This window comes from Pongo abelii, chromosome 8, assembly GCF_028885655.2.
Source record: "Pongo abelii isolate AG06213 chromosome 8, NHGRI_mPonAbe1-v2.0_pri, whole genome shotgun sequence".
Classification (NCBI taxonomy): domain Eukaryota; kingdom Metazoa; phylum Chordata; class Mammalia; order Primates; family Hominidae; genus Pongo; species Pongo abelii.
The window spans coordinates 21,597,501-21,614,554 of record NC_071993.2 but is presented as its reverse complement, the minus strand read 5'-3'; the positions used below and the strand labels follow the sequence as shown (position 1 = coordinate 21,614,554).

General features: G+C 46.8%; 1 protein-coding gene and 1 pseudogene across 1 annotated transcript; one reads left to right on the top strand and one right to left on the bottom strand.

Annotated features, from left to right (window-relative positions):
* The first annotated feature begins 5,045 nt into the window (after window positions 1–5,045).
* Window positions 5,046–14,518, top strand: MIR1915HG (MIR1915 host gene). The gene is made up of 5 exons (XM_054523472.1): window positions 5,046–5,253; window positions 5,331–5,856; window positions 6,238–6,570; window positions 6,692–6,764; window positions 11,345–14,518. The coding sequence occupies exons 1-4, from the start codon at window positions 5,046–5,048 to the stop codon at window positions 6,738–6,740; spliced, it is 1,116 nt and encodes a 371-aa protein (XP_054379447.1). The 3' UTR covers window positions 6,741–6,764; window positions 11,345–14,518.
* Window positions 14,519–16,622: 2,104 nt separating this feature from the next.
* Window positions 16,623–16,707, bottom strand: LOC112135375 (small nucleolar RNA U3; annotated as a pseudogene).
* Window positions 16,708–17,054: the final 347 nt, after the last annotated feature.

Here is a 17,054-nt window from a genome sequence, read left to right as displayed (position 1 = left end):
CTCTCTCTTTATACATATCTACACCTCCTCCCTTCTCTGCCATAGTCTTCTACTCTCATCACAATGATGACTTGCTCCCACTTGGGGTTTGGTTGTAAGTACTAGATGTATTTCTCTATGAGGATCTCCCTACCTGGGAATGGTCCATGCAGGAGGAGGAACCTTAAACCCATTTCTTGGGAATCTAATGTGGGCTGACCTTGGCTGGATTAAGGCTGAGATTGGTTATGCAACAAAGCACCTAGGTTCTCGCAGCTTGAATCTCCCTGGCTTTCTGTGGAGTGATGACTGGCTACAGGGAGGCTATTATGCCTTATAAAGCTATTTATCTCCCCAAAGCTACATGGCCTATTCCTCTCTTCAGGTTGGGGAGAGGGGTAGGTGGGTTCCAGTCAGGTGCAAGAGTAAAATTCACTCAAAAAAGTTACTTTGAGAAAGTATTAATAGTTATTGAAACCAGTTATCTCTCTTTTAGAGTGTGGGAAAGAATGAGTTATGGGGCAATTTGGATAAGAAAGGAATTGTTCCATTTTGCGCTGATCCCCTTTGGCCATCTTTTATTCTGCATCTCCCCTGTTCCTCTTCCTCCCCACCCCCATCCTCTTCTTCCCTGCTTCTTCTTCTGCCTTTCCTCCTCCTCTTCTTTATTTTAAATCATGTCAGAAGAACAAGCAGGTTGAAAGCACCAATGGGCTTACACTGTGAGGGCCTCTGCTGCAGCTGAAACAAGGCCTGGCTGTGTCTGGGCAGGTGGCACAGAGCGCAGAGATTCTTGTTCTTGTGTGACCGAGGGGTAATTTGGAGAGAAGGAATCTCCTTGGGGGAAGACATGTGGGTGGGGCCTCTCTGTCCCAGGTCACTGAGGCAGTTTCTAGGGGCAGTGCCTAAGCCGAAGGACCCTGTAGGCCTGCCCTGGTGTAGGGTACCTGTTGCTGGAAGCTGTGTGGGGAGCTTCTGGCCCCCTGGCCTATTGTAAGTCCTGGGGTTAGGTCGGACTCCCCCTGGGGCTGCTGGATTCACCTGTCATTACGCTCACTGCCCAGGGACCCTGACAAACCTCCACAATGTGGGGCTGAACAAGGGCGCTTAAGGTTCACTGATCTGTGTGTAGAACTTTGCAAAACTGCAAATAAGCGAGAAAATTTGGCTATTCTTGTGACGGGAGATACAAGTTTGCACTTAACATGGAAGCATGAGAAAAAGAAGGGGGAAAAACCCTTCTGGCCCAAAGCCCCACTGTAATCTCCAGAACAATTTCATTTCCTCTGCAGCACCCTGGCTACCCTCGCCCAGGCCTCGGAAAGGTCAGGGGGAGAAGGAGCTTAAAAGCAGGCACGGGGACGCAGAGGGGTGCCTAGGCCCTTGGCCAGGTAGCAGGTGAGGGCCGGCTGGGTGATGCAAGGGGCCAGGATGGAAGGCCGCAGGACGGGGGAGGGGCAGAGCCACGGCTTTTGGAAGGGCTTGGTGTTTTCTAGGGGGCTTTTTCTCAGGAATTTGCACGGTCCGCCTCTGGGGCGGCTTACTGGGGCTCTCCCCCGCCCCTGCTAGCAGAACAGGTCGCAGGGAGCTCAGGTTTCCGCCGAAGCCTCGCGCCGCCAGGCCGCCAGCACTCCGCCGGCCTCTGCCAACAGGCCTTTCCCCGCTTGCTGAGAAAGGGAAAAGCGCGCGCCCCGGGCCCTGCGGGCTGAGATCACGTTTGTGCCGAGCGACTCCGGTACTCCCGGGGAAGCCAAACTGCCCCCTAGCAGCTGCGTCAACCTCGCCCGGCTGCGCGGCCCGGACAGCGTGTTCCCCGGAAGGGGCTCCCGCAAGCCGCAGCCGAGGTCCCCAGTGGTTGCGCGGCTGCCGGGAACCCGCGGGTCGCAGAGAGAAGCAGGCCGTGGGAAGCATTACCTCTCCCCTCCAAAGGGGAACTTGGAACTTTTGAACCCTTTACTTTAAAGCGATTGATCATGCTCCACCAGAGAGCGGCTCCACCCCCTGTTCCCACCTCCGCCGCCTTCCCTTGTCACCTCGGCTCTAAGTGTGCGTGGAGGTCGCGCGGGGCGCGCGGGGTCGTGCATTTGGCGCTCTGTGCTGCCAACGCGAGCACCCAGTACCTGAGCGGCTGTCGCGATTTTGGAGGAATCCCCATCTGAGAGCCCAGAACTGGGACATTGATGCGTGCCTCTTTGCCCACAGCCCTCTAGGTGCAACACGCCAGCGACAATTTTTCCCAGGAAATCCGTCCCTGCTCCCCTGCCCCCCTCCAAGGATGTCCTCGCAGGAGCCGGGCTCCGCACTGGGAGGCTTCAGGGAACGGAGCACTGGGGCTCAAAGCCTCCACGAGTTAAGCTGATTATTAATTTGGGCTGGTGGGAGCCAGTAACACGCTCGACGCCTTTGGCTTTGGGAATTGTCCGGGAGCTGGGACGGAGGCAGGAATGACCCAGGGTTGCGACTGGGAAATGCGAGTTGCGGAGGCTCCCGGACGTAGCTGAGTGGGCTGGGTAGAACTCCCGGGGCAAAGGTTGGCTCTTCCTCGCCCCCAAATAAATTCCTAGTTAACTAGTTTAGACTAAACACATTAATAGTATTAAGTGGTGAAAATAGACAGGGTTGAACGTGGAGGCATGTCAACTGGACCCAGACCTGGTCATACTTCTCCTCTGGTGACAAATCAGGGTGCTTCCAACACGAAAATAGAAAATAGAAATGTAGCATTCAACTGGACGAATTAATTTTTGACGGATTTACGGTATGATTGTCTTTCAAGCAGTATTCATTGGTTCTTTCCATCCACAGTGCGGTCCAAAGACAGAAATATAAACAAACACTTTCTGCTTTGCGGAAACCCCTTAACAGTATCTCCCAAAGAAAGATCAAGACACTTTGTGAATTTTCCCCAGATAATGCCTCATATTCCGAATGACTGATCAGAGAACTCCGGTATTGTTAAATAAAATGAGAGGAAGGCGAGTGACGTGGGAGTCGAACAATGGCATTTCTGAATCTGTTTGCTTGATTGACATTTGGGAGCTTCATGACCCCAGAGAATAGGACTCATTACGGTGAATACACCAAAACATCAACCAAGATTAGAACTCTAGATCCTGTTTTAATCCCATTTCAGTCCAAATTATAGTGGGAAAATATAAAATCCAAGTGCAGAGAATCACTCTGTTATATATTGACCTAAAGTTTTAATTGTACTAAGGGGGAAATAAAAGTGGAAACCCTCCATACTTTCCAGAATTTTAGATAGAGCACTGACAGGGAAAATGCATGGATTTGGTAGCAGAGGTACTAAGAATATTTGTGTGGTATAAAACATGTCATACTTGGGAGACACTTTATTGGAAAAATAAGTAGAGAGTTTTTTGTATGTATGAGAAAAATATCGTAACCATTTCCACTTAAAAAGTGAAGATCATTCTGATGCCCCAAAATAACTGAGGCTAAGAAATAATTAGATACCTTAAAGCTACAGTCTAAATTTCCATGATTGTTTGGAAGACTTCTCTCCAACGCGGGAGGGGAATTTGTTTTTTAATGTCAAAGGTTGTGTTAGCATGTACATTTAACCCAGGAAATTGTGAGAACTCTCTTCAACTCAAGTTGGAAAAAGGGAATGTGTTTGAGCAAAGTCTATTTTTAACAACAGAAAAGTGTGAGTTAAAGTGGACTGTGTGTTAGGTTGGGAATATAATCCATGGCAATTTCACTACACAAGTATTTTTGATTCTTCAATGGAACTCATCCTCAAATTTTAGAAACTTGAAAAATTGAAGTCTTAAGTATTGTGTATTAAACTGAACCAAGAGATCACAGAAAGACAAACCTGTGGTAAAAGATGTTATAGTTATATTCCCATAGATTTAGTAGGAAAATCACAGCAAAGGAAATGCACCAGGAAGATATGAAATAGAGCAAATATGTTACAAATAATGAAATAGAAGGAGTTGCTGCACAATATAGCTTCACAATCTTATATTTTGAGGGGTAGGTTTTAATGAGAAGCCTCTGCATTGCATGGGAACTGGGAGTCATAAGAATTATTTATGCAGTAAGAAGGAACAAAAATTAATTATTAGGAGCTCAATAATCACCAAATAAACTCTGAGCTTGGAGGTTAAAAATAGACGGCTATCTTCATGTTCAATTATACAGTATCAATTACTAATACAACCGATGTTTCAGTGTCTCAGCGAGAACAGATACCATCTTCTAGGGAGATATCTTGGTATGAATTAATGACTGCTTTATTCTCATTATTCACAAGGAAAAATAGGGGTCGTGTCACATTAAAATTAAGATTATCTTAGTTTATCTGGGCTCTTAAACAAAGATCATTCAAAGTAATTATATTTTGAATTAATCGAGGTAGGCAATTTATCTCGTTATTTTTTTTGTTGTTGTTCAAAGACAGGAAAATAAAGATCAGAAATAAGCAAAGTTTCATTTTGAAGATAGAAAGAACCAAACAAACATGTCTTGACTTTTGCAATATTTCCCTTGCTAAAGGGGGAATGAGGGAACTGTAAAAGACGTGACTTTGCAAAGTCAAGTCCTTTTTAAAAGACTCGGATCGAAATTCTTGCTATGCAACAAGGATTCAAGTTTGATTAATTTTCTGCAAGCGACGTGACAGCGGTGTTTTAAAAGATTAATTAAAATTGAAGTGATATGGAGCAGGAATTCAACCTGCAGAGGCGTCCCTGGCGCCTTGGGGGGCTTTGCAAGCTAGTCCCAAGCCCGAACTGCGGGCTTTCCCGAGCCTGGGACGCAACTCCCCGTCTCCTGGAGAGGAACGCGGAATTTGGCAGGGCGCCCGCCTGGCCGCCTGGCATCCTGAGCTGGCCGCCAGCTCTCGGGGGGTGGGGACGGGGTGTGTCCTGGGGAACCCGCTGCCGAGAGAACAGCTAGCGCAGCTCGCGACCAGCCAGTGAGGACCAGGGTCACGCCGAGAGGCCGGAGGGGGCTCCAGGCAGCCTGGAGCTGACGGCGCGGGGCTGCGTCCTCTTCACCTGGGTGTGGGGGGTGGGGGCACGTACTTTGTGACCAGGATGGTGCCGAGCCCCCTCTACGGCGGGAGCTTGCAGGGGTGCGGGGGTGTGAGTGGCGCTCCGCGGACTCGTGTCCACAGTACAGAGGACATGCAGGGTTCGGCCGGGGGGCGGCTGCACCGGGGCCTGCCTCGCGGACCTGGACTCGGACTCCGGGCGGCCCTGCCTGGTGCCATTGCCTCAGCCAAGTCTCCCACCTCTCTGCTCGGTTTCCCGCCCCACCTTTCCCCTACTCCCGCATCCCTGTCCCCTCGCTTCCCTCCGCTATGCCTCCATCAGAGTAAGAAACGAAGCTGAACGCATTGGTAACTGTGCTCAAGAAGATACAATCGCGGGAGCCCTCAGGGTGGCGCACGGCGGAGAGGCGACGCGGGTGGCGCTGCAGAGGGTACGGTGGGGGGCGGGGAAGAGGGGGGCGTTCGTATGCAATTAGCCTCCCCAGGGCGCGGACCACGGTGTTCCCTTCTCTCCAGCTGGGGGTCTCGGGTCCTGGCGCTGAGAGGCCTCACCTTGACTTGCTGCCCGGGCCGTGCACCCGTGGGCCCCAGGGCGACGCGGCGGGGGCGGCCCTAGCGACCTGCGGCGGCGCCGGGAAAGCCCTGCCTCTGCAGCGGGTCCCAGGGGTCGGGGCCTGGAAGGGTCCCTGGGAATGCTACGCGCCGAGAAGGCTCTGTGGTTTCTCCTCCCCCACACGTCTCCCTCTCCTCCTCTCTTCCCGGGGACCTCAGAGGTGGCGGGGAGGTGGGAAGGGAGGCGGGCTTGCAGACCGTGCAGGCTGGGGAGCCGGAGCTCGGGAGCTGGGGGAGTCCGAGTGAGAACGGAAGCGCGTGGACGCGATGGAAGGGGCCGGGGGAAAGGGGGACAGCACTGGGGAGGGCTGGGGTGCGGGGCAGGCGACAGTCCCTTCCCCTCCGAATGGCGCGGGGGACCTCTTCCCCGGGGAACCCCCACCCAGCCGTTCCCAACCTCGAGAACAAAGGGTCTGGGAAGCACGGTCGGGGTCGGAGAGCGGAGGTGGAGGGAGGCAGGAAGGCAGGCGGTGGGGGCAGGGGAGGGCGCCTCCCCACGTTTCCTCTCGCGGCCGAATGATGGAAAGCTCCCTCCAGCAAACGCCTCACTGAGGCCGCTTCTAAATCCGGGAGGGCTCGGGTTCCTTACCTAACGGCTGCATTTCGCTCCCTTCCTCCCCCAGCGTCCCCACCCCCTCTGGGGACCGGGGCCCTGGAGCTGCCAGGCCCGCTGCACGCGGCGGTGCGGGAGGAACCACGGGACAGCAGCGCCCCCTGCAGGTGCCGGGCGCCTCCGCAGCCGCTGCGCGGACCCAGCTCTTAAGGTGGCACCACCGGGTTCCCAGCCCGCGCGCAGCCCGCAGCCCTGGCTCCATCCGCCGCATGTCTCCCTCGAGTAGCGGGCCTGCTCCGGAACGGCCGGAGTGTGCTGATGGCTGCTGCTATCTGCTTGATCCCTTCACCCTACCTCTCATCCAGGACTTCTTCCGCGGATGCCCAGCTAGCGATTTCGACAGGCGAGATTGAAAATTCCGGGCGAGTATATGGGGATGAGTAAGTCCTGCTTCAGAGAGGAACGACCAGAATGACATTTCTTTAAGCCTAAATCAAACTTTTATTTTCGTTTATAAAAAGCAGAAGGCCAGCAGGAAAGGGTCGCGGAGGATTGGCACGTCCACAACCGTAGGACTCTTGGATCCAAGTTTTTAGGGTAAGACTGGGCGGTCCGGGGTTCTCTTTCGGTGCTCACATCCCACAAACTCGTGGGCAGGTGCGGTGCTAGAGGCCGGGGGCAGCGGCGGACGCGCAGGGTAACCTTGTCTCTCGCACCTCCCGAGCCCCCAGCAGCAGCCCACTCTCGTCCGAATGCTTTATTTGGTGATACCAGGGAACGTGGAGAAGATGGAAGTTCAGTTTTTCTTTTTTCTTTATTTTAAATATTTTTCTTAACTAAATGGTATGTTTATGTGAACCCATCATCTCTTGGAATTAAGTGTCCTCAGCGAACTCCAGATTCCTAGGGGAAATCTACGTGCCCAGAGCAGGAAACGCACAAGTCAATTCAGGTTCCGGTGCCATCCGCAGTAAATTCCCTTCCTTTTGCTCCAAGTTCCTCCTCTGCGTCCAGGAGAGGGACCCCCGGGACTCCCGCACACCCAGGACCGGGAGCGGCGGAGCAGAGGGCGGGTGCGAGGGCGCGAGGGAAGGGAGGCGGCCTGCGGACCTGGGGCGCGCAGTTTCCCGGCACCGTGGGAACCTCCAACCCCGGGGCGCGCGGCCTAGGCTCCGCCCTGCCAGGCCTGGGGCCGAGCGGCCCACCCAGTGGGTCCTGCCCTGGGGAAGCCGAGTCCGCGCGCGGGTCGGGCCGCGGCGAGGGAAGCTCGCCTGGGCAAGTGCCGCGCGGGGTCAGACCCACCCCAGGGGTTGCAAACCGCAAGCGAAAGTCGAGAGGGGCTGGAGCTTTTCCTCTAATCCGTTTTACACTGTGAAAACCGCAGGCCTGTCGCCTGGGCGGCCACTTGTAAATTGGGAAGCAAATATACGAAAAACCAAAACAAACGTACGAGCTGACTTTTCCCAGCTAAGTTTCCCCTCAATAAAAAGCCCGCTTTCTGGGAAAGAGAGAAACTGATCCGCGCTCACGATTGCTTTCTTGGAGATCCTGGGGGCACCAGGGCGCGCAGGAGGCGCGGCAACAACCCCAGCGAGCATGGGGCAGCCTGGACTGTGCCCCTCTTAAACCACGCTCCTTCCCAGTCTTCTCCGTGCTTCGCTCTCCACTGGGGTCCCGCCTCTCCACGGGTCACGCCGAGGCCGTATGCTGCTTGCAAGGGCTCTGCGCTTTCTCGTTCGGCGGGAAAGGCACATGTTGGCGCTCGATGTTGGGGCTCAGGGTGTGGTTGATTTGTCTGCTGATCTAGGTTTCTTCCCAGCACCGGGCAGGAAGTGTAGGGGTTTGGGTCGCCAGTCCAGGGACTCGGGAAACCTCCAGGCCAACCAGAAGAAACACTTGCAGACACCTTTCTAATGTCACAGTTTTCCCCCGGGGAAAAAGCAGAAGTTGCTGGGCACATCACCCAGCACCCGCGCAAACTCTCCACTTACCTCGCGCCCTGCTAGTGGGTGCTGGGGGCCCTCCGGGAACCCCTAGATGAGCAAGCAAAGTCGCAAGAAGTGGGGTGGGGAACGCTCACCCGATAAACCATGCACCAGACTTAATCAGCCTGTAATGCTTACTCTAAATCTAGGCCCATCTAGGCCAGGTGGGCTGAGTCTTGGGATAGTGGGTGTCTCCTTCCTATGTTGATACATTAAGGACTCCATGTGGACAATTATTTTTAGTCAAATTTGTGGTCCTGGAGATAAAAAGAGGAAAAGAAGAGAGAAGAAAGACAGAAGAGCTTTATTGTTTTTATATTAAAACAAAAGAACCTATAAAAAATTGCTTGGTTAAATTGTGGAGAGGAAGGGAGGGAAGGAAAGATGAAGGCTTTTCTTCTTTGTTCTTTAAAAGTCCAAGCACTTTCTTTCAGAATCAAAATGTAGAGAGGCAGTCAGTCTTGGAGCATGCTTTTGCATTTTAGGATACTACTCATTAATTAAGTTTTAAAGCATTCACTGGGCTGAGCACAGTTTTAAAAAGGTTCTGTCTCACCCAGATCCTCTTTGAAGCTCAACTCATTTTGATTGAAAGAGATTTGAGACAAGAATTTCAGAAGAGAAAAACGTGTGTTACACCTGGACATATATACACATCTAACAGGGATTGTATTCCTTCTAGTCTAAGACAAGAGATTCTATGGTAAATTATTTAAAAAAAATTAGTTTTTTTTCTAGCATTGTATTGTCATCAGAAAGAAGAGTGCTGAATTCTCTGTTTCTCCATTTGCCAATAATGAATCTCCTAGGAGAGATAACTTTTTGCAATTGTGCCCCCCACCCATTTTCTCTCTGGCTTGGTTTATTTCTCACATATGAATACACACACAGGAGATACATCATGCGCAAATTTTTTCTTAATGTGTAATCTGTAAATCTAGGCCCATTTAGGTTTTCATTGAAGTTGGGAAACTGTTGAGGACTTACTTTCGTTCTTCACCGTGCATGCACTTTGCCAAGGATCTTTGGTAACCAATAAAACGATCATGTTCACTCTGAATGTATTTCTTTGTGATTAAATGGAAAAGAGTATTCATGAACTGCTTAAACAGTATTTTTATACCAAAACATCAATGCATAATGAAAAATGAGCTATAGTTGTTCCAAATGTTCAGAATAGCAGCTTCGCATTTACAGTCATATTTTGGCAAAACTATTTCATATTAATTGAAAATGATACAACAGTGCATGCATTCTGTGGAGGGATGCTTATTCACTTAGCTGCACCATGAAAAATTTAAACTATCTGGTTCAAATGACCTGCAATGCCTACTGAAGGAGGGGTTGGGAAATTAGGAACTATGGAATTATTTGTGTGTTTTTTTGGCCTTTTCATGAAGCTTGAATTAAATCTAGTTTTTGTGAAAAATAAAACTAAAGCAATATAAGAATCCCTTAAGTTGGTCTTATAAAATCATATGGTTTTTTTTTTTTTTTTTTGAGATGGAATTTCACTCTGTCACCCAGGCTGGAGTGCAGTGGCACAATCTTGGCTCACTGCAACCTCTGCCTCCTGGGTTCAAGGGATTCTTCTGTCTCAGCTTCCTGAGTAGCTGGGACTACAGGCGCTCGCCACCACACCCGGCTAATTTTTTTGTGTTTTTAGTAGAGACTGGTTTTCACCATATTGGCCAGGCTGGTCTTGAACTCCTGATCTCGTGATCCGCCCGCCTTGGCTTCCCAAAGTACTAGGATTACAGGTGTACGCCACCGCGCCCAGCTATATGTGATTATTATAAAAAATCTGTACCTTAAAGATATGTTAGTGAAACTAGATGGATACAAATATAACTATTACCTTTTCTTTTTCCCAGTGATTTTTCTCTCTCAAATGTAAGATATGTAGGACTCCAGAACATGCACTGTAATTTGTTCTGATAATAGGAAAACCAATGCTGGTTTTCTCAGTGTCATAGTTATCAAGGGGCAATGCCAAAATCATTAGATAAGCATCATCCTTTCTATTACATTATTGTCTACATGAAATTTCATCTTAGAAAATATGCAAGAATATTATATTTGTTTCCAAAGCTTGAAAATGCAATAGAATTTGAAGTACTGAAAATATGATTCCTGGTTGACAACATCTTAGAAGTTGCAGAGGTGTCTTTTTTTGAGACGACTTTAATAATGACTGACTTTAATAATGTGACAAAGCAAGGGAGGATTTCAATAGCAAGCAAGATGTGATGAATGGGCATGAGGAACAATGAAGCTATTGACAAAATATACTAACTTTTAGAATTCTATCTAAATTATTTTTTTTCCAGTGCAGAGGAAGACACCCAAGTGTATCAATGTTCATCAGATGCAGGGTCATAAAAATGTGAGTGACAGTTAATGGCCTGTGACTGTAATATGATTGTTAGTGTAGGTGAGTGAATACATTGGTTCCTGTTTAAAGAAGGTCAGTGGTCCACAGTCAAGGTAAGTGAAGTTTGCAGAAAATTGAGGCCCTGAAAGGAAAAGGCTAAAACAAACAAACAAAAACAAAAAAACCCACCACCACCACCAACAGAATAACTGCACATGACTAGTATTTTAAAATAATAATAAAACAATTTCAGTAATTAAGAAATCATTTGTTTTCTGTTTTAGATTTGACTTGAGTCAGTTGTTCCCGCTAGCTATTTAGATGAAATATGTGGAATATCGCTTAATAGGCAGAAGCGCTGATACAATTTCCTCTTAAAGGATCTGATTCCTGGCATCCAAAGGCAACTGGAATTCAAGTTAGTATTAGAACTTGAATTTGTTCTGCCAGAGTGAAAATTGGTTCCATTAGGCCTCAGTCACAGAATTCTTACAGACCTGGCTAGAGCTGTAGATATGATACATCCAACTAGCTGAAAATCATAGTCTTAAGTAATGCTGCGTGTGCTTTGGAAAACCATGCAGGAGGTTTTAATTTTTTTTTTTTTTAATGAAAGTTTCCTAATTTTATAGTTGTCATAAATCTGGAACAAGTCTAGTTAAGGTCATCAAGGCAAGTGAAAATCTAATGAGCAGCCTTTGGAAATAACATGATGAGAATAATTTAAATGTGAAATATTAAATTGTGGCAATGTTTAGCAAGGATTCTTTCCTTAACATTTTTCTTATTCATTTGCCCATACTTCCCTCTCTTTGCAGATTTATAGTGCTCTTGGGGAGGCTCCTGGAAGAAGTGATATATCAGACAGACATACTATTCAAAAGCTTAAAACTTAGCATCTGACTATGTAAGTAAAAATAGAAAATGACCACAAAAAAGCAAAATCAACTTTACTTAGGTGAACAATTCTGCCCAACATATTAAGGAGAATGGGAAAAATACACATGTCATCTAAAAGTTCGTAATTTATTTTATACAGGAGGATTTCAAATAAATTTGATTCATAATACACATATACATTTATGTACATCAACATAATGACCTTCCATAAATTAAGTAAATTGTTTGGAAATCAATCAGTGTATTGACTGTGGTATGTTCTTTATATGAAAATATTCAATAGCTTCATGAAATAATTGATTGCACATTTTAAGAATTTTAAAATTTCTGGGTAGGGCACACTGGCTCATGCCTGTTATCCCAGCACTTTGGGAGGCTAAGGCAAGAGAATTGCTTAAGCCCAGGAGTTTGAGGCTGCAGTGAGCTATGATTGTGCCACTATACTCCAGCCTGGGCTACAGAGCAAAACATAGTATCTTAAAAAACAAAAAGGTAAAATTTCTAGTGAGAAACAGAAAAAATTTCTAGTGAGACATAGAATATTTGACTCAATTGAAAAATTAAAATAAATTTAAATTCTCCATAATTTTTCATAGAAGTATGTTTTCTATTTTCCTTTTCAACGGAAAATTCGTCAACTTACTATTTTGGTGTCAATTTTCCTTGTATGTGTTTTATTTCCTTGTGAGCAAATGTTACTAGCTAAGTTAATAGTAGCAGATACAGCAATCATAAAATCTCAGAGGTAATGTTTTGGCATAGGCAGTAATTCAAATTAGAACTATTTATGGATAATTCAGAAAGCTTACTTACTTTAGTTAATTCTTTTCTTATTCTGTATTCATCTTGTTGCACCAGATTTTTAGCTTCTTTTTGTCTACAACATAAGATCTCAGTATTTTTAGGATGTAAAATAAATGCTCTCTTTAACAATTTTTGTAACTTGGAACTTAAACGTAGCCTATTCAAGTTATTTAATAAACAGTTAAAAGTAGATGAAGGAAACAGTTTAGGTGGGGCATGCCTGTAAACCTAGCACTTAGGAGGCAGAGTCAGGAGGATTGCTTGAGCCCAGGAGTTTGAAACCAGCCTAGGCAACACAGGGAAACCCTCATCTCTACAAAAAATTAAAAAATATATATATTAGCCAGGCGTGGTGGTGCACGCTTGTGGTCCCAGCTATTCACAAGGCTGAGGTGGGAGGATACCTTGAGCCCAGGTGGCTGAGGCTGTGCTGTAGTGAGCCGTGATCACGCCACTGCACTCAAGCCAGCCTGGATGACAGACTGAGACCCTGTTTGTCTCCAAAGAAAAAAAAAAAAGGAAGCAGTTTGATTTTTTTTTGCTGATTAAACCAAAAATGGAAGACTGTTTTTCAGAATGAATTTAGGTAGTTTTTAGTTGTTATAAAATATCTGCTGGCTCCCAAAATCATTGAGTAACAACAACAAAAAAAGCCCCATGAAAAGTTAATGCCCACCCAGCCACTTAAAAGTAGTTCTGTAGACTTTACCAGCAGCTGCTTGTCAGAGTCCAGCGCTTACCATTTTTTTTTTTCCCTGCTCGATTCAAAGGAGATTGCTTTACCCTCTGGGAGTCTTGCTCTTCCCAACAAACGTGGGAAAAAAATGCAATAGGCAGTTCCAGGAGTGTTGCCTTTGACAGCATGTCTCAGGGGACTTAATATTCTAGGTGGCAAGTGGCCAAAATAAGTAGGAAACTTAGGTACAAGACTGAGGAAAGTACTGCCATAGCAAACTAGAAAGAGGGAAAGAAAGTTTCTGTATTAAAAAGAACGGAAAATTATATGGCTGATGATGAGTGAGAATTATGCCTGGTGTGTGTATGTGTAAAGAAAAGGATAAACTTTTGGAGATGTTTATAACAACCTTATAATTTGCGAGAAGCTTTGTTTTTTTGTTTTGTTTTGTTTTTGCAACAAGGTCTCACGGTCACCCAGGCTGCAGTATGATGTTGTGGTCATAGCTCATTGTAACTCTGAACTCCTGGGTTCAAATGATCCTCTTGTCTCAGCCTCTGGGGTGGCTAGAACTACAGGTATGAGCCACCACACCTAGTTAATTTTTAAAAATTTACAGCGATGGGGTCTCACTATTTTGCCCAGGCTGATCTTGAATTCCTGTCTTCAAGTGATACTCCTACCTCCCAAATGATGAGTATCCCAAGTGATACTCAGCCTCCCAAAGTGCTGGGATTACAAGCATAAACCACAATGCCTGGCCCTGTTTATTTGAAAACTGCTTTCCTTAATGCTTTAGAAATCAAAGTTGTATCATTAATTATACTTACATTTGTCTGAACTCTAAAAATTATATAATGCCCAATAATTGTTTTAGCCACCACAAGTTCCTCCACTTCCAGAATGCATAGCCCTTTGCAATGTGACTTTGCCACTTCTCCCACCCAGAAGTGGAATCTTCTCCATCCCTTGGAATGTGGCCTGGTCTTGCCAGTTGCTTTGGCTTATGGGATATTGCGGAAGCATGTTGTACAGGTTCTGGAATCTAGACCCCAAGGAGCTTTTGCAGCTTCCATCTTTGTCCTCTAGAAACACCATGCCACAAAGAAGCTTGGGATGAAGGATCATGAGGTGAGAGGAGTCCAGCACCTAGCACACCCACTGGGAGCTACATGCATGAGACCCCGCCCAATCAGCAGAACCATACAGCCAACAGAATCATGAGAAATAAGTCGTTGTTGTTCTAAGCCACTAAGCTTTGGAGTGGATTGTTACACATCAATAGGTATCCATCCTTGCAACTACTACAATCATCTAAAGTTGAGAAAGGCTGGGCCCGGTGGCTCACTCCTGTAATCCCAGCACTTTGGGAGGCTTAGGCAGGCAGATCACTTGAGGTCAGGAGTTCGAGACCAGCCAACATGATGAAACCCTGTCTTTACTAAAAATACAAAAACTAGCCAAGTGTGGTGGCTTGTGCCCGTAATCCCAGCTACTCAGGAGGCTGAGGTGGGAGAATCGCTTGAACCTAGGAGGTGAAGGTTGCAGAGTGCCGAGATTATTGTGCCACTGCACTCCAGCCTCAAAAAAAAAAAAAAAAAAAAAAAAACAATGTTGAGAGAGATTTTGTTGATATAGCAAGAGTGTAAATTGTGCCGGGCACGGTGGCTCATGCCTGTAATCCCAGCACTTTGGGAGACTGAAGCAGGAGGATCACTTGAGGTCAGGAGTTCAAGATCAGCCTGGCCAACTTGGTGAAACCCTGTCTCTACTAAAAATACAAAAATTAGCTGGGCATAGTGGCACATGCCTGTAATCCCAGCACTTTCGGAGACTGAAGCAGGAGGATCACTTGAGGTCAGGAGTTCGAGACCATTCTGGCCAACATGGTGAAACCCTATCTCTACTAAAAATACAAAAATTAGCTGGGCATAGTGGCACATGCCCAGCTACTCGGGAGGCTGAGATAGGAGGATCGCTTGAACCTGAGAGGTGGAGGTTGTGGTGAGCTGAGATCACACCATTGCACTCCAGCCTGGGCAACAAGAGCAAAACTCTGTCTTAAAAAAAAAAAAAAAGTATAAATTGGGACCAAACTAAACAGCTTCAGTTAAGATCCTGTTAGCATATGTGAAGCTACCACAAGCCGAAGTTTATTATCTGTGATTGTTATTGTGACATGAGATTTTCTTTTTTTTAAATTTCTTTCTTTCTTTCTTTCTTTTTTTGAGATGGAGCCTTGCTCTGTTGCCAGGCTGGAGTGCAGTGGCTCAATCTCGGCTCACCACAAACTCTGCCTCCCGGGTCCAAGCGATTCTCCTGCCTTAGCCTCCTGAGTAGCTGGGATTACAGGCATGCGCTGCCATGCCTGGCTAATTTTGTATTTTTAGTAGAGATGGGTTTTCTCCATGTTGGTCAGGCTGGTCTCGAACTCCTGACCTGAGGTTATCCACCCACCTCAGCCTCCCAAAGTGCTGGAATTACAGGCATGAGCCACTGTGCCCGGACTTCATTCAACAATAATTTACTGAATGTTTTTTAAATTTCATTTTATGTGCCTGGCATTGTTCTAGGCATTGGAGATGCAGTTGTTAATAAACCCTTGAATCTCTGCTTTTGTGCGATATACATGCTGGTAGAGGGCTTCTGAGAGCAAATAAACAAATACACCAAATCAAATAGATATAAGTGCTGTGAAAAAAGAACAGTAATGTAATACGAATGCGGAAAGACGTGGAGGGTGCCTTAGAGTAGGTCAGGGAAGGCCTCTTGAGATAATGTTTGGCAGACATGTGTTTAAGTCCTAGTGCTGCCACCTTTTTTTTTTTTTCTCCCTGGAGACAGGATCCACTTTGTACCCAGGGTAGAGTGCAGTGACACAAATCACAGCTCACTGCAGCCTCAACCTCCAGGCTCAAGCAATCCTACTGCCTCAGCCTCCTGGTAGCTGGGACTACAGGCATGCACCACCATGCCCAGATAATTTTTGTATTTTTTGTAGGGATGGGGTTTTGCCATGTTGCTCAGGCTAGTCTTGAACCCCTGAGCTCAAGTGATCTGCCTGCATCGGCTTCCCAAATTTGGTATATAGGCATGGTATATAGTTGGTATTATAGGCATGAGCTGCTGTGCCCAGCGTACAACAATTTAAAAAAATTGCTATATACAAAGAGTCTTAGCCACATTCATAGTTGATGCATATCAAAAGATAGTGAATTTAGCTAGGAATGGTGGCATGCACCTGTAGTCCCAGCTACTTGGGAGACTGAAGTGGGAGGCTCACTTGAGCTCAGGAGTTTGAGACCAGCCTGGGCAACATAGCAAGGCCCCATCTCTACAAAAATTATTATTTACAAAAATTATTATTTACAAAAAGTGTATATATATCTCCACACCTGGTTTTTTTTTTTTTTTTTTTTTGAGACGGAGTCTCACTCTGTCCCTTAGGCTGGAGTGCAGTGGCGCTATCTCGGCTCACTGCAAGCTCCGCCTCCCTGGTTCACGCCATTCTCCTGCCTCAGCCTCCCAAGTAGCTGGGATTACAGGCGCCCGCCAACATGCCCGGCTAATTTTTTGTATTTTTAGTAGAGACAGGGTTTCACGGTGTTAGCCAGGATGGTCTCGATCTCCTGACCTCGTGATCCGCCCGTCTCGGCCTCCCAAAGTGCTGGGATTACAGGCGTGAGCCACCGCGCCCGGCCACACCTGGTAGTTTTACTTTTTTGTTTTCTAGACCTCTATATATTTACAGAAACTTCCATAGTAATGAACTACAGAAATGAGCTCTGAAAATACAGTCTTTTCTTTTTTTTTTTTTTTTTTTTTTTTTTTTTTTGAGGCAGGATTTCACACTCTCTCCCAGACTGCAGTGCAGTAGCGCAATCTCGGCTCACTGCAACTTCCTCCTCCCAGGCTCAAGCGATTCTTCTGCCTTCCGAGTAGCCGGGATTACAGGCGCGCACGACTACCACCCGGCTAATTTTTGTATTTTTAGTAGAGACAGGGTTTCATCATGTTGGCCAGGCTGGTCTCAAACTCCTGACCTCAAATGATCCACCTGCCTTGGTCTCCCAAAGTGCTGGGATCACAGGCGTGAGCCACTGCGCCTGGCCGAAAATACAGTCTTATAGGGTGGTTTTAGAGTTGTC